Source organism: Uranotaenia lowii, chromosome 1 (assembly GCF_029784155.1).
Source record: "Uranotaenia lowii strain MFRU-FL chromosome 1, ASM2978415v1, whole genome shotgun sequence".
In the NCBI taxonomy this organism is placed as follows: domain Eukaryota; kingdom Metazoa; phylum Arthropoda; class Insecta; order Diptera; family Culicidae; genus Uranotaenia; species Uranotaenia lowii.
The window spans coordinates 88,807,464-88,830,662 of NC_073691.1; the positions used below are offsets into that span (position 1 = coordinate 88,807,464).

General features: G+C 35.0%; 1 protein-coding gene across 2 annotated transcripts in view; it reads left to right on the forward strand.

Moving 5' to 3' along the window:
- Positions 1-285: 285 nt before the first annotated feature.
- LOC129738816 (tektin-3-like) overlaps positions 286-23,199 on the forward strand; it is a 61,623-nt gene continuing 38,709 nt past the window's right edge. Inside the window, exon 1 of one of the 2 annotated variants that reach the window (XM_055730114.1) lies at positions 286-884. In XM_055730114.1, the coding sequence (XP_055586089.1) occupies positions 780-884 (105 nt within the window). In that variant the 5' untranslated portion in view covers positions 286-779. Of the gene's footprint in view, positions 885-10,161; positions 10,453-23,199 lie in introns of those variants that run through there. The other variant, XM_055730115.1, reaches the window with a different exon arrangement.

Sequence of the window (23,199 nt, forward strand, 5' to 3'; positions counted from 1 at the left end):
ACTACCAAACAAAGCTCATAATTCTAGGACACCGCACACAAAAGCTCACCATCGCTATACTTAAGCTGTTCCGAATGCGTCCTTCAGCCAAACATTCTCCTTACACAACCTCTGCCTAGGTATCTACCTTTAACGAATCGACCAGCCAGCCAACCAGAAGCAAGCACCGCGATAATCTCACCTCAATTCGTGCAATATAGTGCAAATATACGTGCATATAGTTTGGTCGGAATTTCCTATCCACTGTAATATCGCCTCATCGAACTTGATAAGCTCTCTTTTCCATTCAGTTGGCCCCGGACGGTTTGGCCGAGGAGCGCCCCCGGAGGATAAGAGAGTTTGCGATTTCGATTTCGATTTCCAATTCCGGTTGAATTGTGCACGGTGTGTTGTCGCTTGTTCTTTGCTTGGTGACCGCTACTTGGCTACCTTCAGTACAGCTAGTAGGTATTCTTCGGATGCTGTTCGATGCAGAGAACGATGTGTGAAAACAATCTTCGCCACCAGTAGTGCCAGTGAGCCAAAACCGGGCAGCAGCGGGCTTTGGGAGGAATCCTTTTGGGTGTTCACACCGTTCGTTCGATCGTAGATAACCATCACCATCTCCAGATCCTGCAACTAAGAAGAAGCTGAGTGTGTTTGTACTTATGTGTGGATGTGCATGTACGTGTGTAAACATGAGCACCGACTGCTGAAGGAGTTTGGCGAGCTACAGCAACTAAGATAACTTCTGCTGCTGTTGTGTGCTGCTGCTGCTGCTGCTACAAGGTCCACCGAAGATGCTCTGCTGGGAAGGGGCCAGTGATTATGACACGTCCCCATCCTCCCAGGCGCTCCATGCCAACACCTTTATGCACTCGAGTCGAAAGTCGAGTGTGCCACTGGTAAGCTTCCCGAGATATGTACGTTGTCTACATTTATCAATCGAGCACACTCGAAATAAAGTGAAAGTGCTAATGGGAAATGTTGTGCTCCTGCTCCTGGTACACTTAGCTCACCTGATGAGAATTGTTGAGAAAATCTAATCATTGTTTGAGCAACTTGCTGCCCATTTGACTGTTCGAAACTGTCGAGGGTTTCCTTAGTTAGGGTTATCGGAAGACATCGGAAGGATAAACGTAAATTCTGCTTAGCATCTTATAATAATCCCCGGAAATTTATCGTAAACTGGCGTCAGTCAAAAAGAGCAATGTGGTAAATGTTGCACTCATCAGTAACATCATTACTGTTCAGTCTAGGTATTTCATTTATTTCTAATTTTTTTTATTGAGATCCTATGTTACATTTGTTAGTTTCTGCAATCTTAGCACAGAAGACATATTACAGTGTTTTTTCACCAAAGCGGAATTTTTCATAATTTTCTTTCAAAAAGTTTATAATTATAATATGGATTATTATGCTGCATATAGGCCCGAGCGAAGGAGGGATTTCAAAATTCAAAATTTAGCCAAAAATAATAACAATACCAAAAATATACCATAAATAAGGTATTTATTTCTAAACATTTTCTTACTTATGATTAAGACACAAACTTAAAAAATAATAAATTTTACTGTTGAAATAAATCGAAATTTTCAAAACAAATCTGAATGAATGTTTCAAGTCAATGCTATTTCCAGTAATTCCAGTAATTTCCTTCATTTATCAAAATGATGTTCCATATTCGGAACAAGAAATTATCTTGAAAATGAATTCCAAGCAGTCAAGTTTTCAAATTTGAAATCAATATTTCCGAAACAACAGAAAAAGAATGAAAATCAAAATTTCGACTGAAGCTTCAGGCACAAGAATTAATGCACAGAAATTGAATACATAAAATATAACACCAGATTTAAAAAGAAAATATGAATTCTCAAATCAGATTAGCTTAAAAATCTACTACGATTAAAAATTGTTAGAAAAATGATAGAGTATGGTGGGGTAAAAGTACGACCTTAGTGCTATCCTATTTTTAGAAAATTTTGCAGTTATTTCTCCAAAAACCCAAGAACAGCATTGGATTCCTCGACTTTTATCTCTCTTTGAAAAAATTACGAAGATAATGGATCGACGCAGTAGTGAAAATGATTAACTGCTATTGAAACGTATTCTTACCTTACCCCACCTTTGGGGCAAAAGTTCAAATGATGTGGGGTAAAAGTACGACCATTCAGAATTCCACAATTCTGCATGAAGTCAAGAGGAAAATTATCTATATATATAAAAAGCAATTTCTGTATGTTTGTTTGTTTGTTTGTTTGTTTGTTTGTTTGTTTGTTTGTTTGTTTGTCCTCTATAGACTCAGCCGTCTTAGAGCTAGAGAGCTGAAATTTGGCATGGATGCTCATTAGGACCAGGAAGGATGAAAAATGTTTTTAGATTTTCGGATGACCCCTTCTGAAGGGGGTCGTCCATAGAAGACAAATATTGTTTTAGCGATATTGACGTTATTTTTTGTCGGATCGTGTTGAAAATTTGCACATGAGTGTTTTGAAAGACGAGAAATCGATTTCAGATGTCAAATTATGTGTAAGGGATCGTCCAAAGGGGTCGTCCATATTAACTGTTCACTGTTTTTGCGATATTGACGTTATTATACATCGTATTCAGATGAAAATTGGTACACGATAGTTTTGAGTGACGTGCAATCGATTTAAGGTATCGAATTCAGTGTAAGGGGCCGGCGAAAGGGGTCGTCCATATTGAATTTTCAGTATCTTTGTAATATTGACGTTTTTATACATCGGATTGGGATGAAAATTTCCACGTAGGGACGAACAACTGTTTTCACTTATCCAAACTAAAATCAGGGGTCGGCCAAAGGGGTCGTCCATATGAACTATTCACTGTTGATGCGATATTGTCGTTAATATACATCGGATTCAGATGAAAATTGGTACACGCGAGTTTTGAGGGACGAGCAACCGATTTCAGGTACTAAATTCAGTGTAAGGGTCCGGCAAAAGGGGCCGTCCATGTTAAACTTTCAATATTTTAGCAATATCGTCATAATTATACATCGGATTGGGATGAAAATTTGCCCACGGTAGTTTTCAGGGACAGGCAATCGATTTCAGATGTCAAATATTTTGCCAGGGGTCGACGAAAGGGGTCGTCCATTTAGATTAATTGTTCACTGTTTTTTGCAATATTGACGTTATTATGCAACGGATTGCTTTGAAAATTGGTACACGGGAGTTTTGAGGGAAGGGCAATCGATTTCAGATATCAAATATGGTATAAGAAGCCTCGGAAAGGGGTTTAACTTTTTGGCAAAAATTGCGTTGTTATGCAACGATTGAGTCAAAATTTATACACGGGTTTTTTTTGGCACGGTCAATTGATTCCTGATTTCAAATTTAGTAGCAGACGACAGACAAATTGATTGTCCAATATTTTTGCAATTATTACTTAACAATGAATTCAAAAGTGCATCTGGAAAATGCTTGGCCATTGACTTTCATGAAAACTGTTCATGGCATATTCCAAGTTGGAAGCGAAACGGAGTTCGTATGGGATCAGCTAGTTTCATATAAATCTTTGCTTACAGCAGTAACTTCTGTGTTCGCTTCAGGTACAAATCCTATACATGGGCGAACAACCTGCGCTAATTTGGAGCTCTCCACTAATTGTCCATATTCATCAAATTTACGAAATCCAGTTTTCGTCGTATTTGAACAATTTTTCGCGCCAACAAGTCTTTGTAGAAACAAAAATAAGCGTTGATGTTCCCAGTGAATTTTAGGAAGAAGTTAAAACTTTCTGTTCAGATTTACTTCAGAAGACCCTGTGTATCATTCGTACTTTTGCCCCATTTTCAGATCGTACTTTTGCCCCTTCAAGGTTTCTTGTGATTCACAGTTTATTGTGCAAATCAGAGATATATTAATTAAATTTGTTAGTGGTCGAAAACCGCTAAACAGACCCATTGAGACTTTTATTGAAAGCCAAAATTTTGATTGCTTAAACATGTTTGCCGTTATTTTAAATATTACATCATTTGGACAAAAGAGCTGCTTTACCTCATTTTTCGGAGTATTTTTAATTTTGCCAAATACAAATTATGTCTGGATGAAGGCATTGCCAATCACTACCAATCCACGCCAGGGTATTGAATTTTACTGTTCCGGTTTGTGATAATCTCAAAACGTACTTTTGCCCGACTCGTATTTTTGCCCCACCATACTCTAATGATTGTTATTTACTAATGATTTTATGTTACATTTCTTTTCTTCATTTTCAGTGGAAGGATTGATTAAAAAATTCCGCTGTACTTTCTTGAATTAAAAAAATATAATCACGATTTGAAATGTGGATTCTCGATTATGAAAAAAAAAATAATTTTGAACTTAGGAGAATTTATTCAATAGTTGATAATTGAATTTTATTTGAAAAAAAAGAGGAAAATATTTAATTTTATATCAAGACTGTCAGTGACCAAGTCAAACATAAAACCCTTTTCTTTATAAAAATTCTTCCTGTTATGAAGATAAAAAGGTTAAAAAAAATTTCTAATAACTTTATATACCGTCAAACGGGGCATCATGCAACAGCGGGGTTCCATGCAACATTTATATAACACCACATTGAATCAATTTTAAATTTAATGTAATTAATAAAGTTATCACATGAACATGATATCCAACAAAGCGCCTGGAATCGATTGCATTCCTGCTGAAATGCTCAAAGCCGACCCTGCCTTGTCAGCACAAATGTTGCACCGTCTATTCGCTGACATTTGGGATACTGCAACATTCCCGGCCGACTGGATGCAGGGTATCCTCGTAAAGGTCCCAAAGAAAGGAGACCTAACAGAGTGCGGTAACTGGCGTGGCATAACTTTGATCTGTACAACCCTCAAAGTACTCTGCAAAGTGATCCTGAACAGGATCCAGGAGAAAATCGACGCTACACTCCGACGGCAACAAGCTGGATTCCGATCCGGACGATCATGTGTGGACCACATCACAACGCTACGAATAATACTGGAACAAATCAACGAATTCCAGGACTCTCTTCTGCTGGTGTTCGTTGATTTCGAAAAAGCATTTGACCGACTGAACCACGAAAACATCTGGGCTGCTCTTAGACGACGAGGGGTCCCAGAGAAACTAGTCCATCTCATCGAAGCACAGTACGAGGCATTTTCGTGCAAGGTCTTGCACGACGGTGTCTTGTCCGAACCAATCCCGGTAACTGCTGGAGTGAGACAAGGATGTATTTTGTCACCGCTGCTTTTTCTCATCGTAATGGATGAGATCTTGACTGGATCGATTGACTGTAGACCAAACCGAGGATTGCCGTGGAATCCTTCAACCATGGAGCAACTAAACGACCTTGACCTGGCAGACGATATTGTTTTGCTCGCCCAAACACAACAAGACATGCAGAGCAAACTCGACGACCTCACCGAAAGCTCCAAGGCAGCAGGTCTCAAAATCAATGTCGGAAAGACCAAGTCGATGGAAATCAATACAGAAAATCGTTCCAATTTCGTGGTAGCTGGACAACAGGTTGAGACAGTGGAGTGCTTCCAGTATCTTGGTAGCCAGATTACGCCTGATGGTGGGACCAAGAAGGACATCGAAACCCGGATCAGAAAAGCCCGATTTGCGTTTGCGAGTCTCCGAAACATCTGGCGGTCACGCCAGATCTCTCTACGAACTAAGATCCGAATCTTCAACTCAAACGTCAAATCCGTATTGCTGTACGGGTGTGAAACTTGGTGCACATATGCGGTGACGACGCGAAAACTGCAAGTTTTTGTGAATCGCTGCCTGCGGAACATCATCCGCGCTTGGTGGCCTGGCAACTGGATCTCAAACGTTGAACTTCATCGCCGGTGTCATCAAAAGGCGCTAGAAATCGAGATTCGGGAACGTAAGTGGAGATGGATTGGGCACACGCTGCGAAGAGATGAAAACGAGATTTGCAGAGAGGCGCTTGACTGGAATCCAGATGGGCATCGAAGAAGAGGCAGGCCCAAAAGCTCGTGGCGGCGAAGTCTAGCCGCTGAAATCCGCACAGTTGACGAGAACCTCGGCTGGCAGCAAGTGAAGACGCTGGCTCCGGATCGCCAGCAGTGGAGATCTTTTATCTCAGCCCTATGCGCCGGTCAATCGGCGCTGGACCCTTAGGTAGGTAGGTAGGTAATAAAGTTATCATTTAATGATAACAAAATAATGATAACATAATTTCTCGCGTCTTAAGCTAGTTTTTTAAAGTTTTTTTTTTTATTTTTAATATAAAATTTGAAAAATCTAACAATAAATGTACAAATTAGGCTACATCCATTAATTACGTTACGCAAAATTGCACTGTTTTTTGACCCCCTCCCACCGTATGTCACAAATCGTAACGCTTCGACGTACCCCCCTATGAAAATTTCGTAACGCTGATAATAACCCCCCCTCCCCCCACCCATCTTCTCATATTTTTTTACTACTGATTGTCGAAGGTAAGAAATGATTTTAACATAAAATTTCCGTTATTTAAAACGGAATTAGTACCTATCCAGATCGCTTCTTAGTACTTTTTGATGATAACCCTCTAATAAAATAAAATGATTGTCTTATTACTAGTTGCTCTGTGCTTTTTAACTGATGATCTACCTTGTTTAATTTTATTTGTGAAAGGAGCATAACTTGTAAGACAAAATATACTCCACTTAGTAATTCATCGGAATAACTAAAATTGCATTTTTTCAATCAATTGAGAAAAAAATAGAAAAATTTCCGTCTTAAGGTTGAATTGAGTTCTTGGGGGTAAATGTACATAATATTCGGTTTTCCAACGGTTATTTCACGGATATCCAATACGCATTTAAAGGAGTCTATCTCAGAATCTTTAAAGAGGAAAGGTTACAAACCAGTTCAGTGATATTGAAGCTTTCAAGTTTTAAGATGATTTTGGTTTGCTAATCATTCTGCAAAAATTGCATGACATCAAAATAGCTGCGATTGAACTAAAATTTTTAAGGAAAAAATCGTTACGTAACGATGCGCATAACTTCCCCCCTCCCCTATGTCACAATTCGTAATGCTCGAGCTTACTCCCTCAACCCCCCCCCCCCCCCCTAGGAGCGTTACGTAATTAATGGATGCCCCCTTATAACATTTTTCGTTGCCGTAAAAAACTTTACCCAGTTTGACGGATTGGCTTGATAATATTACCTACAAACTTTTTACTGGTTTCCTCATACTATACCAACACTGTTGGTGTAAAAATATTTTTCGAACAATCACCCAATTTTTAAAAATAAATATTTTTATAATTCAGTTAGGTGGCTTGAGTAAAATGCAACCAAATGCAAATCAAAGAAACACCTTGTAAATCTCGTTTCCATGTGTTAGAATATGAATGTTTTGCATCACGCGTTTCAGCTTGTAGAATTTTTCGTAGTATTATTTAACCCCTAAATGGATGCAGCATCCTTATCCTCAGAAAAAATTTGAAAATTTGTTTTTACAGACCAAAAAATTACTGCAATTGGTGTTTTCATGCGTAATGGTCTTTGAGGCATCGCAAATATCTTAAAAACAATAAATTTTATAACGTGTTCATAAGATTTTTCATTAAAAACAAAGTTTGTTGCAAGTTGCCCCATTTTCTAAGGAGGGTGGAAATCGCATGTTTTTAGAAAAATAACAATTACTTACCAATAATTTTTCTAACTACGCCAATTTGATGTCCCATCATCCTTTAAACTTTTGATGCATAAGGGGTAGAATTAACTGTGAACATAAGTTTTTTAGAGGCCGTTGAAATCGAAAATTGTTGCATGTTGCCCCAGTTGACGGTACATATCTATAATAAAACATGTTCAATTAAACTGACAAATTTCAATTGGGAAATGATCAATTAGAAATTGATAAAATAAAAATAAAAATGATGAATTCCAAGTTTTTTTTGTTAATAATGAAAGTACAGAGTTTATAAAAATTTAGTTAACATTGGACATTAAAATTTAACTTTTAAGTTGCTACTTCAAAAATTTTTCGAACTTTCTAAAAATAAATTCAAAATTATAATTATAATTATAACTTTAAAATGTATCAGTTTTAGGTCAAATCAAACATTGATAATTGATGATATAACAAATCAACGTTAAAGAAAACCCCTATTCTGATTTGGTTTATTGTTTATTTAATTCAATAAAGGAATAATATTTTAAAGATGATAATGCATAATCCAAAAAAGTTGAATTCTCCAGTTTTGAAAAATTTGGAATGATATCATTACAAGTATTTCTGACATTACTAAATAAAGTTTAGAAAAAAAATGAATTCATTTAATCAAATTTGTTCACACCTGCAAAACAAGTTTTTTTGCTTTTAAAATATCTAAAGCATTTGCAGCAAAGCAGTTGAGCATTTAGAAGAACAAGAAACACAAAATAAAATTGAGACTGTAAGTAATTGGTTTCTTGAAGAAATAGAAGATACTAGGTTTTAGATTTTATTTGGCTTATTCTGATGACCATCAGAGTCCTTATACAATGCATAAAATTAGTATTCGGTAAATCAATTTTGATGTTAAAATGGTTAAGTTATTTCCTTTTACTACGTTGGAAATTTTACTTTGAAAAAATCTCCAAATATCCGTCCCGTTCGCACGGCCTTGACTGCATACATTTGAAACCAGAAATAAAAATTTAACCTTTATGCAATTCCCTAGATCCTCACACTGTTCACATTTTCATCACCATTTTTTAGGGTTTAAGCAAACTGTAAAGGCATTCTAATGTAAAATGCTCCTGTTATGAATTATCGCAAAATTACCATAACAATAATGCTAAATCTATACCTAGGTATACATAAGAATTTTGAAAAGCGCTGAAAAGTCGTCTTATGTGACGCACATGCTGGAATGGGTCATATAAGAAACATGCATTAACACGCTGCATACATTTGAGGGTTAAAATGATTACAAAACAAATTTCATACTTATGTACTTGAAATTAAAAAGCAAATATTTGCCGGATAAAATTTTGCTGTTGACAAACGTATATTGTAAAAGCATAGTGTGGAAAAAAATGGGAAATTTACAAAGTTTCACATTTTGTTGCCTTTCACCAACATATATGTAGTAACCTGACTATAAAAAAAATTTCTGAATGCAGAGATTTTTGTTTTTTTTTTCTTTCAAAAGAGCGGTAGGTATACAGTTTTAAAACCAAAATCAATTTAGTGGGTGATACCTTTAAGCCAATCTGTCAATGTTTTTGACAGTACAAAAATATTGAAAAGCATGGACATTTTGGTTCGATTGTTAATTTTTCAATATCTTTAAAGCGCTAATCTAAAATGTGGAAAACTACGTCATCGACACTTCGAAATCGATAGATTTAAGCTATTTGATGATAGACGGTCTTATTCAAGATTCAAATCGTTTGGATCGTTGCAGCACGACAATGTTTTTAGCATGTATGAATTTCCGTAGCTATTGTAAGCATTCTAATTTGACTTATTTACACGGAAAGATTCGGAAGCGAAGCTTATATCAAAAAAACTCTGCTCGATCAGGGCTTATCTTTGTTCTATCAACTTTCCAAATGTGTTACGGGTTATTGGTAAGAATTCGCAATAGGTTTCCGGAATGTAAACTTTTTTTTTACAGAGTTTCAAATTGTAACAGATTGATAGCTTGCGAACGAGAAGTTTCATGCACGAAATTCCTTAGGTTGAATTAAACATCAAGAGAAAACAGCATCAAACAGAATCACAACAATTTAGGCTCAAATGGCAAATAAATTCCGTGATTATTATCAACTATCACAACGGGAAAAAAGGATCAGAGAAAGGATACAAAACCTATCCTACTTCGCATACAGCACCAACAGCGCCTTAACATTTACACCCGCATAACTGACCTTAATACTATCGAAACTAGGCAAAAATGCAGCCATCAAACAACTCGATATCGAGCAAACATAGGCAAATTCCACCAAACATTCCATCGCCAGTTGGGAAAAATATCGATAGAAGGCCACCCCCTTCCAAGTTCCGGTTGTTGTCTAATCGAACATTTACTTTTTTGCTGCTGTGATAGGTTTGGGTGGTTGCTAGCATAAACATGGAATCGTAAAATTTCTTACATAAACACGGGCAATTTTATGCTCAATACATCGAAAGAAGATTTAAGTATTCTCGGAAGGCTTCCTACTATGCTAAGAGCCCCTGGTTATGCTCCATTCGAGTTCAGCGCACGGTCGGATCAAGCCGAAGATTCCGACTGTTCTCTGTAAAGGGGTTTTTGGGATCGGTTGCATCACGATTTGGGTTGTTCAATTTATCAGTTGAAAATGTGATTATTAATGTGAAAGTGTCTGGCTGTTGGAGTATCAAAAAAAGCATCGCTAATTAGTGTAATCGGATAACGTCCATCACGGGAGCTGCCTGTGGCACAATCTGGAATTGTTACTTCCGCGCTCTTCGACACGTGGTGTTCCGTCTGATGGCATACGAAGTTCAAGTAATTAGTTTGCAATTATAATTTATTGTTTGTGCTGCATCCTCTTCCACTTTCCATTCAATAACATTAAAGCCAACGTTGACGTTCCAATCGGTCGTCTCAATCAACATCAAATTCTGCACCTTGAGATGTCATTTGGGGTGGCATTTTCGTATCTAAAACCCAGCTATGACACACAAAGGTACTTTCAAAGCTACTGGTTATAAATTGGCTGACTACTGCTGCATCTACACGATTGTTTTATCAATTATTTTCGGTTCTCTAGCATTCCGTTACTTGTTCGAGGCGTTTGCGCGCTTCTACCTGTTTTGAAGTTCCTGTATAGTTATGTTATTGTAGCAGTAATAGGGTCAGTGTTCCAAAAGTGACTAAACTTTCGATTGCTTGCCTGTATATGTTTAAAGAACAAAATTCAAAGTAATGTCAAACTGTGAGGGTAAAGCTGTTGGCAAGTATTTGCACTTTCTATTGTGATTTTCGGTGAAACATTCTGTTCATCGAGCTGTTTTAATAGAGAGATTTTTCCGTTTTTATATGGAAACACAAGTTTACGATTTTCTTTCTCGATTAAAACTATTTTACGAATGGTTTGAATCGGGAAAGAAAGCGGAGAATTGTTATGATTTTAATTACAAGCCAGTCACAGAGAACTTCTTTCTTGCTATGGTGCCAATATGCAGTGTTCGGCATCGCTAACTGAAAAGTTAGCGGCGCTAATTAGATCGCTATCTCGGTCAAAGTTAGCGATCGCTAATTGAAGCCGCTAAATGTTGCGTAAAAGTTATCGATCTATAATAAAGCGCTAATCGCTAATCGATAGTAGAAAGTTTTGAAAAAGATAAGCAAAACACTAATTTTGCAGCCATCTTTAATTATTGACTAGGAAAGTTGATTGATGATATCAATAAGGGCAGTTTTCAAACTTACTTTGTAATATTTCTGTACAATCAGTTGCGTGGGTCCACTTTTAGTTTTAGTTAGCGTAGCGTGGAAAGTAAAAGGAAAAAAATTGGAATCAATTTTTTTTTAATATTCACCCGTTTATTTTATTTTTTTACCATCAGTTAATGCAAAGATTCTCTTTAGGTAGATGTTTTATTTTGTCCGAAAAAATTTTTCATCTTTTTTGACATTAATACACTTATTTTGTTCTGAAAATTTCAATTTTTCACAACTTTTTCATTTTTTTATATTCAAAGAAGGCTATGCTATGCTAAGACATAAATTCAAGTGAAGACAATTCGAAAAGATGCTCATTTCTATGATTCCAGTCAAAATCGAGATCGAATAGCTTCTGAAATAAATCTTTAACGAAAATTTAAATACCTGATCGGTCGGATTCAAAATTTTAAATCTGAATGATGCTGAATTTATGATCTTTAGGTCTATTTCTAAATTAACTTCAAAGAGTTAGCGTTCTTCAGTTAGCGGAACTAAAAATTAGCGGAACTTTCTTATCCGCTAGCTGAAGAAAAATATAGCGAGAAAATTAATTCGCTAACCGAAAGTTAGCGATAGGCGGATTAGCGTTTTTGTGCCGGACACTGCCAATATGTTTGTCAAATATTTGCGTAAAAGATAATACAATTTAAATTTACATTACGTTATTGAAAAAAAATATTGTAATTTGTGGCATACAAATCAGCAAGTTTTATATCACTATCGTTTGAAAACACTGAAGGGCCATGCAATACTTACTACTGACACCATTAGGGCAAAAACCCAACGATTTAATAATACTGCTTCAAATTAAGTCACATTTTAACAAAACATGCATGAGTATTCTTAAAATAGACTGTATCCGGTTCTTTTTTTTTAATTTTATACAACTTTATTAAATTGTAAATATTAATTTTGGACGGGGGAAATTAACCTTGAAGTTGATTCCAGTAGATTTCGCTGCAATCGCTTTTGAAAAATGATTTGGAATTGTTTATACCCCTGAATTTATGCTGTTACAGTAAAATACGTGTGGCTGTCGGTTAAAAAGTCAAACCAACCTGTTTACGATAAAGTGTGAATAACGTTATCTGCTAAGCGATAATCAATGCATTGATTAACTATTAAAAGTTAAATGACAATAAATTTTCTAAGTTCCATTATGATAGCCGATAGGTAGGGGAGAATGAGGATACTTGATCCCTGGGGATACTTGATTCCTTAGCTATATCTTCAAACTGGAATGTCGTACAAAGATCAAATGTCCTAGAAAAATGTGCCAAATGGAACAAAACAGCAATGGTTGAAGCTTAAAAATTTTTAACAAAAGGAGTTTCTAGGTTATTGAACTTTTTTTGAAAAAATTCACAAAATGTGACTTGAAGATCTTCTTTCATCATTTGAAAATGTTCTTAACATGGAAATATTATAACAAAAATATTAATTCCAATACATCAATCTTTCGAGTGTAAAATGAACTTCAAAATACAATAGTTTCAAAGCGATGGAAAACTCCCAACTTTTTTTTAGAAAAAGTTTTCTAAAATGTTGATTTTGGGTACAATTGATTCCTAATATATGGGTACAAATGATCTCGGTATATTATTCTTCTCAATGGATCGTGGTCATTGCTAATTACGAGACTACTAATATTTATCCAATAGCTAATATTCATCCATCAATTATCTGAAGAAAAGGGCTAAAATAATTGATTTTCTCTTGTTTATGAAAAATTGCGCCCGTAAGTATGCAATGTCATAAGGGTTGAGAATAAGCTATAGAATTTTTTTCTGGCAATTATAGATTATGTAATGAGAACAAACATGATCAAAATAATCAATTAACATTCTATCTTGGGGTTTTTTTTTATTTTTTTATGGATTAGGGCTTCCTGAATAAAGGATCAAGTCTCCCTTAAGTTCAAAAATATTGCAATTTTTTTACTCTCACGAAAATGCTTCTAGTTCATCTACGGGTTCAAGTATCGTTCTAAATTTAGGAGCATAGAAACTTGAAGTTACACGCTGTCAGAAAATGTAAAAGAGTGCGAGTTGCTAAATTTTTCCAAAAAGATATGGTGAAAATAAGAAAAGGGGATCAAGTATCCCCACTCTCCCCTCTACATTGGTATTGTCCTGTTCCACACCAATTTTGTAAACACAACATCTAAATCAAATTGTCGGCTGATTGAGCTGGTGCTGAGAATGACAAAAGTAATACCAAAATAATCAGAAAACACTCACGAATCGCCCTATCCATGGAATACACTTTTCGAACTAACACAACATAGGGTTACTATCCAACAAAAGCTGGACATGTCTGGCGCTTTACAAACTTTTTCAGCCGTCCTGCTTTTTGCACGAAATATTTAGGCCGCTCTTTTCCAATAACGAGTTCTAGTTAAATAAACAAAGTATCCATTTCGAAGGCCACTTCAACGTTCCCGGGATTCGAGAAATCTGATAATCTTTTTACCGGGAATTCCTGGGATTCCGGGTAGAAAGGAAAAGAAAATTTTTTACCCTCAATGGAATACGAAACGATGGTATTTTAAAATTAATTTTAACGTCTTTCATAGTCTTTCACAGAAGACGTTTGAAGCAATAACGTTTTAATACCTAGCTCTTTCTTCGGAAAAATACATGAGCCCTTGGAGCTAAAAGGGTAACTATTGGGGAGAATTAGGATATTTGATCCCTGAGGATACTTGATTCCTTAGCTATATCCCGAAAATGTCATAAAATGTGACATGAAGACCTTTTTTCATATATTTTAAATGTTTGGCTAATCGCACAAATTATAACAAAAATGTTCATTTAAATATATTTAAAGTCATAAAATATAATATGAACTTTATAATTCCATATTTTATTTTCCATAATTCCATAAATATTTTCTAAAATGTTTATGGGTTCAATTGATCCCTAGAGTTCAAAACGGTTTGTTTTTCTTCTAAATACATCGTGATAATTGCTTAGTACTGAATAACTAATTTTTAACCGAAAACTAATACTTTTCCGATTATAACATCGTAAAAAAGACTGCAAAATTGAATTTTGTCTAAAAATTAGAAAACAGCGCCTTTGAGTATGCAATTACTTTAGGGTTTAAAATTTTAGAACTCTCATTTTCTAATACTTGTAAATTGTGAGATGAGAAGTTATATTACCAAAAACAGTCAATGGAGCCTTCACCTTTCGATTTTGTTGATTTCGTTCATGATTTACGGGCCCTCTGAATCTCATTTAATAAAGAATCAAGTCTCCAATAACTTTAAAAAATGGACCTATTTTTTATGTCATACTAGACTGCTTCTAATTCATCAACGGAATCAAGTATCATTCTAATTTATTGAGCAAATACTCTTGAATTTACACGCTATCATAAAATGCAAAAGACGACGTGATGCTATTTTTTCCCAAAAAAAAAATAATATCATATTATGATGATAACCAGAAAATGGAAACAAGTATCCCCATTCTCCCCTCTATATAAAAATGGATTTCGGTCTGTTTGTCTGTTCCCTATAGACTCGGAAATTACTGAACCGATTTGCGTGAAACTTGGCAGGTGGGGGTATTCGGGGCCGGAGAAGGTTTCTATTATGATTTGAGACCCCTCCCTTTTACAGGAAGGGGAGAGGCCCGTTTCCCAAATAAAAGACAAATGTTTGCATAACTGTTGACGCGATCATGCAAATGGAGTAAATGATTTTTTGAGACCCCTCCTTCCTTCCAGTAGGGAGATGGGCAAGGGGGAGGGGACCTTTTTTAAAAATGTTTACCTATCTTAAAAATTTATAGCACCAAATTTAGCAGGGCGGTGTATTAGGGTACGAGAAATGTTGCAATGAATATTTGGCCCCAGTCCTTCCGCCCAGGGGCAAGATATGAAGAGGAGAGGGTGGCTGCCATACAATTTTTTAAATAGCTGGAAAACTAATCAAACTAATGTAACAAATTTCGCATGGGAGGGTATTTGGGTATGAACAATGTTTTTATGAGTATTTGAGAACCCTCCCTCCAATCAGTGTAGTGAAGTCAATCTACTAGATTTTTTCTGGATCTTCCAGACTTTTTGGTCTTTTGCCGGACATTTTTTTGGGATTCTAGACTACCAGACTTTTGTCATTTCTTCCAGACATTTCCAGACTTTTGAGTTTCAACATGAATTTTCTGACAAAACAATGAAAATTTAAAATTTTCGTTGCAAAATGGCAGGAAACGACTCGAATTAGTAATTGAAGAGTGAGGAATTCTACGAAGAAGGTAGTAAAACAGGAAGTAAAGCATAAAACGAAGTACCGTAAAACGGGGTAACTTTGATCACCGGGGTAAATTTGATCAACAATAAACTTTTCCACATTATCATCAATAACTCAGTCTATAGTTTGAATTTTTGAAAACTGTTTTCAACATTTGAAAGCCTATTAATTGAGTATCAATTAGGTAAAATTTGATTTGTAAATAAATTTTTTTTTCTGTCAGTAAAAAATCTAATTTCAAAATCATAAAATATCTTTTTTTTTCCAAAGCTTGCAAACAAACAGCTCTTCTGATGGTACCATAAAGCGTATAGAAGCAAACGGGTCGTTTAATGTGAAAAAACAACTTTTTTTCTTTGTTTATGAACAGTTATAGTGCTATTTTGATAGTCATTTAATGATAAATTTTTGATATTTAAAAAAATAAGGTCATTTTCCAAGAGTAAGCCCGTATTGAACAAATGGATAGGAACCCTATCAGATGGTTTACTTTGAAGAAAAAATTAAAATGGAAATAGTGGGAGGGCCTAGGGGAATGTGTGATGGTAAAATTTCATTTGTATTTTGAAGCTCAATCTATTTAGCAATTAGAATTATTTTTGCCCCTAAATGTAGGCAGCATCATAGTTCTTTTTTCGATTGTAAATATTTTTAAAATAAAACGTTATAAATCAAGGTTAAATTGATAAGCTAGCATTTGTAAATATTATGAAAGTGTTTTGTGTCCTTCATGATCAAGAAAATGAAACAAATGAAACGAAATTTGGCATGGGATGGTGTTAGGTTACGATTAATGTTTCCCTGAATCTTTGGTATCCCTATTCCAGTGTGGAGATATGGAAGAAGAGGGGGCTCCTGTTCAATTTTTTTACATAATTTGAAAATTAAAAAATATTTTAAAAAAAAGTGAAAAATATTTCTTTGGTTATTTGAAAACCCTTCCTTCTTCCATTGGAAGATAGGAAGGGAGTTCTAAGGCTCCCAAATAGTTTTTATTGCATATCTCGAGAACAATTCACAGTGCTCCAGAACAAACATTTATCGTGACAAAATTAATTACGCAAAATATATACGTTTTAGACAAATGATGTCTTCTGCAAAGTTGTTCACAATCATAAGGGCCGTATTTTGAAAGAATAATTCATTATTCGTCATGTATAATATGTACAAATTTCGTTCCTAACACGTTGTGGCACCAAAGAACAAGAAAATACATGGGAATCATTATTATACGTTACAACGTCTCCATCCGCGTTGCTATCCAAAGTTACTTGCTCGTACCTCGAGTGGTTTGAGCTTCCATCGCAACCCCACTTAAAGATGACCGTTGATTCGGATAAGTTGTCTAAATCCGATGACCTTCCTAAAAAGATCAAGAGTCTCTTTATATCGACTGCAAAGGAATCGAGACTGATGATGGGTTTATTTCAATGCCTGTTGGGAAAAGTCAGGGGTTATCAAGTATTTTAACAAGGAAACAAGGAACAAATCGATAAGACGTTTCAGAGAACATCATGCACGTAAATTCAGTAGGGTTGCATGCAAACATCGAAGATGTCTTCAAAAGGTTGCTGATTACTTCTGAACCACTTATTTCATTCACTCTAAGAAAATTGAATTTTCTAAGAGCAATTGAATTTCGTTAATTTTGTTCCAAGTATTTATAGAAATAATAAAATGTTAAGGATCATTGTAAAATAAGAAGCTGAACAATTCAAAACAATATCACGAGTAATGGTTGGCTTGTGTATTGGTACTGGTTGTGTTTCTGATAAAAAAAAAGTATTAAAATCGAATAAAATTTCTTTGTAAAATCATGAAAAATTACGATTTTCTCAATTAAAAATCTCAAATTTAAAGAAAAACCTTTCACCAATTTTTTCAGCACAGAATATTCATATCTCATGCCTCATTTTGCAATAGATTTAAGATTTTTAGGTTTGCACAAATCAGAGATATTGCAGCTCAAAAATGGTCAAATTTGAATACATTTGTGCTTCTAACTTTTGCAAATGAAACAATAGCTCCCAATAATCTTATGGCGTATTTTTTTTTATTCCGGATTTGGCTCTGGAATCGTCAGAATAAAAAAGCAAGTTTCGGGTTTCGAGTTATTCCATACGTAGGTGTGCGTGAGAACGAGCGCAATGTTTACATGCAGCTGTCATTTTGTTCTCCCTTCTGGATTTCTTCATTCGGTTCTTCACATCCGGATTGCCGTTTTTCGTGTCCGGATTGCACTGGACTGCAGATAGTACGATTTTGCTTGGCTGAGAGGTTCAAAATCGCGGCAATAATCATTTGCCCGTTCATTATTTCAACTGTTTTGTTTTCAGCCAAAAACAGCTGTTTAATGTTTTGACAACAACGTTGAGAGTATTGGTGAACTTCTCGCAAAACTGACTTTTTTCTCAGGGCGACTCCGTCCCTTTTTCGAGCGAACCTAGGTTGCCTCTCGAGCAATAAATGAGCACGATGACAGCAGTTAGAGCGAACCTAGGTTGCCTCTAGTTTGCCTCCAGGTGAAAAAAAATACGGTATTAGAGAAAAACGTGCGCATTGTTATGCTGATCAGTTGTTTAGAATACATTAATACTGTACAACTTCACTAGAAAAAGTTGATCAAAAACTGTTTTTTTCGACACGTTCTTATATGTAAATCTTTAAAAAATTATAAAATGAAAACGTTTCATCGTACGACTTTTATGTGTTCAGCAAAGATTGTTAAAAAGTTAAAATCTACAACATTGTAGAACATATTTTTGCTCTATCTAGCTCCTGAAAGAAATAAGCATTATGAATTCCCAGGAGGATGACACGCCCTTAAAAATTATTCTTTCAAAATACGGCCCTTATGATTGTAAACAACTTTGCAGAAGACATAATTTGTCTAAAACGTATATATTTTGCGTAATTAATTTTGTCACGATAAATGTTTGTTCTGGACCACTGTGCAATTTCAGCAAAAGGAACAAAATTTGACATGGAAGGGTATTTTAGAACAGAAAAGGGAGGAGGGGGTCTCCTGTACAGTTTTTTTGGCATAAATCGAGCACTTATCAATCAAAAAGGACTATAATTTGATCCCAAAATCCCAAAAAAAATCTAAGCCCCAGGTTTAAGGACCTGAAATAATAGGGGAGAGTGAGGATACTTGATCCCTGATGAAATCATAAAAAATAATGTTTGGATGTATAAAATTTTGAAATTAACAAACGCGTGATGCATATAATCATATCCCAGCATATTGAAAGATTGAAGAGCGATTTGAAAGGAGAATCTTTGATTTGCATTTCGTTGCATTTTAGTCCAGACTGGTACCGCAAAACAGGGTAACATTGATCACATTCACAACTTTGACCACATTTTTCCACATTATCATCAAAAACTAAATCTATAAATTGAATTTCTGAAAATTGTTTTCAACGTTTGAAAACCTACTTATTGAGTATTAAATAGGAAAAATTTGGTTTGCATTTGAAATTTGTTTCTGTTAGTCAAATATCAAAATCTTATAATAGGTATCTATTTTTTCCAAGGTTCGCAAACAAACAGCTCTCCTGATGATACCAAAAAAAATTTAGAAGCAAACGGGTTGTTGAATATGAAAGAACAACTTTTTTTTCGTTGTAAATGTATAGTTAGAGTGCTATTTTTGTAGTCATTTAATGATAAATTTTTGATATTTAAAAAATAAGGACATTTCCCAAGAGTAAGTCCGTATTGGACAAATGGATAGAAACCCTATCAAATGGTTAACTTTGAAGAAAAATGAAAATGGAAATAATGGGAGAGCCTAGAGGAATGTTTGAAGGTAAAATTTCATTTGTATTTTAAAGCTAAAACTATTAAACATTTGTTGTAATTTCTGCCCCTAAATGTATGCAGTATCATTGTTCTTTTTTCGATTAGAAATGCTTTAAAAGAAAACGTTAAAAAGCAAGGAAAAATTGATAAACTAGCATTTTTGAATATTATGAAGATTTTTTGTATCCTTCATGATCAAGAAAACTCGTTAAAACCGTCCAAATAGAGACTGATCAATGTTACCCCAAAGCATCAAATTCTGAACAGAGACGAAATTGATTTTTAAGTCAAATTCAAAGTAGTGTAATAAATTTCCGCAACCATATTTTACGTTCATAGGAGTTCAGTACTGGTTTTAAAAATATGCAACATGCCACATACCATTGCCTTAACAGTAAATAATCGAAATATATCAAAAAAGTGATCGATCTTCCCCCTGATAACGGTAACTAAATCATAAAAATATTTATTTTAAAAAATTGGTGATTGTCCGAAAAATAATTTTACACCAACAGTTTTGGTATAGGATGATAAAAGCAATATACAGTTGATAGGTGCCAAACCGTCATACTGGGTGAAGTATTTTACGTCATTAAAAATGTAAAAAATTGTACATCTATTGCTCGTTTTTGGTTAAATATTCTTTGAGAATCAAAAGTGATAAAAAACTATCCCACGATGTGAGAAACTCTGTCACCATTTAGTTATCATCAAATGATAACTTTACTACATTATGTTAAAATAAAAATTAAATAAGTGTTGCGCTGTACAAATGTTTCATCTAACCCTTCTGTTAATGATGCCCTTTCAGATTAGATTAATCAGCGTACAAAATCCATGTATTTTGCGCCTGGATGATATGTAACCAGAGAAAAAAATAGGGTTTTCAATTTTTTTTCGTGTAATCCGAGGTTCAACTCTTCCGAGGTGGCCGTTGCCCCGACTAACTCGGAAAAGCGGGGTTAGTTCTATACCCTAAAGTTTAAAATACAAAAACTTTTCATCCAGCAGACAACTTTCTTCTCCTTGCTTTCTCAGCTAGATCAGTGCATACATCTTCGTCACTGAACACATTCCAGAATTCGTCCCGAAATAACAATTGAGTGCACATATATATTCAAATTTCACTTCCACGGGACAGGGATGAACAAAGTAAAATAAAATACTATCATTTTGTTTCGCAAGTTCAACGAAAGCTGCTCAAGAAAAGGGTGGCCATATACCTTTGCTGCTTTCGCTGCTTACGAAACAGGGCCAACTCCTTTTGGAAGGTCTCCACGTTTCGAAATCATTCGCAGCTTTAGAGTATAGGATTTTTTTTGCATCCTTTTTCAGGTGCTGGTAAAAATAAGCAAAAAAAGGAAAGAACTTTCCTGTTCCCAATGACACCTGATAAAAATCTACGATATTAAAAAAGTTTTGAATCCCCAAAAAAAGAGGCACCCGCAAACTCCTGTTCGATTATATTGAATGGCAAAAGTTCGATTGCACACATACCTACTTTATTTATGAATTTAGCCACTTCGTCGTTTTTGTTTGTCAATTATTTTGCCATAGTTTTTTTGTACGTACAGGTCGTTTTTGGTCACATCCTTTTGATTATCATAGGCTGACGATATGGTTTCAAACAGTCTAGTTAAAAACTAAAACAAATACCCGGTAAACTTGAACCTAAATTGAAAAACAAAAACTTCCAGCAAGACTTTCGCCATTTCCGATTCGGATTGGATCCGGCATTGCAAAACGGCATAGATACATAAAGGTACCAAACAAACGAAAATGTTGACCCAATATTTCTGGCACTGTTGATGTTTTTCGAAACGAGCAAAGCGCCTGACGGTGTGCAGTGTTTGCGATGTTCGGCTATCGATTATTCATCAAATCAATCAGCGAACGGTTTAGGTTTAGAGCTTAGATTTATTGGTTGCTCCAAATAAAACTGCGTTGCAGTTGCAGTTGAAATAGAATGAACAATTGAAAGTATGTATATGTTAAGTATCGAAATAATTGTTCCCTTATTTGTTAAAAAAAACCGTTTAAAATTAAATCTCCCTCCAAGGCTCTCCTGAAAACGAAATCCACTTAAAAAAAAATATACAAAAGAATTGTTTTTATTCAGGATTGAAATTTATCCTACAATTTTACTCCTTAAAACTAAGGTTCTCAGAATTTAAGCTGAACGCAGCCGGGCGGGACAAATCCAGGCTATTTTATCTAAAAACTTGGCAAATTCCGGGCATTTGATTCCAAAATTTCGACTAAAAATCCGGGCAATATCCAGGAAAATTTGGTCAGAATAAAGGAATTACTCAACACAAATCACAAAAAAAATACTTGAATTCATTTTTTTTCTACCAACATTTTCAAAATCGTATTTTAGGCTTTCAAAAAGTTTTTTATGATTATTTTTATGAAACTTGCTCAAAAAAATTCGTTTTTTACGCATAAGTGAAATATTTTACAACTCAATTTTTTTTGTTTATTTTGGCAAATTAAGTAAATAAATCTTGGCAAAAACCGGGCTTTTTCAATGAAGTCCGGGCAACATGGCCGGCCGGCTTTTGTCAAATTTTGTTTTAAATATCCGGGCAAACCCAGATAAAACTGGGCAATCTGGCAACCTTACTTCAGACCTTACTACATAAATAATATAAAATATATAAATAAAACCTTAGATAGGTGTATGTCATAAGCGCCATTGACACCTCGATTTAAAATTAATGTGACCACTACAAATTCAGTCAATAGTCCAACAACACGACATATGCAGGTTGAAAAAAAAAGAATTTCAACTTGTTGCGCTTCAAAACATCTCGGCATCAGTTTAGGCGATCTTCTAAAAACATAATGTCCACACAGGCGCGGTCCTATGGGGGGGGTGATCGGGGTGATCACCCCCCCCAAGCGCCAAAAAACCGTTACGAAATACTCGAAAACGCAGGATTTTATATAAAAACAAAGAACTTTTCATAGTAGGTGTACTTTCGAATTCTCAAATTTTTCCACTCCGTGGGGGTGTTTGTTTAATAAAAGAATTTATTAATCCCTTAATAACTTAAAATTGAAAAAAAGTCGGTCCGCCAAACTAAAACAGCTGTAACTTGCAATTCCCTGGAACGAATTTCATCAAATAACTTTTGTTGAGGTACTTATACCGTGTTGAATTAGAATTTGATGACCATATACGCTACCGGCCATAAGTTTGACATCACCCCCTCAAAAACAAGAAAATTTGTTTGGTCTTATGACATATTGCTATTCTAATGTCGATGATCAAAACCTTTTTCGTATGTTTCGGCAAATGTAACTTAATATGACTTAAACTTGGCTGAAAGTTGGAAAATTTCCAATAAATCGCACTTTGTATATCGACCCGACCGGTGGACCGAATTTAAAAATTCGAGTTGCGTTTGAATCTTTTTCATAAATGTCAAAATACATTTTTTTTTAAATTTGGTCCAAAAATTTTCATAGTGCTTTAAACAGATAAAACAGCTACTTAACTTGTCGATCAAAAGTTAGAGCTCACTCTTCAGTATGGTGTATCGGCAAAAAGTTTGGGATCATGCGAAACATGTAATTTAATTTCGTGCGTATCTCTGTCTCAAACAACGTATCGCTAATCTGATAAGTTATATTAAATGCTCCTGAATTGTTTTCGCTTTTTGGATATTTAATGAAAATGTTTTTTCAGACTTACTTCGTTAAAATTTAAGCCATAATTTGATCATTTTTTG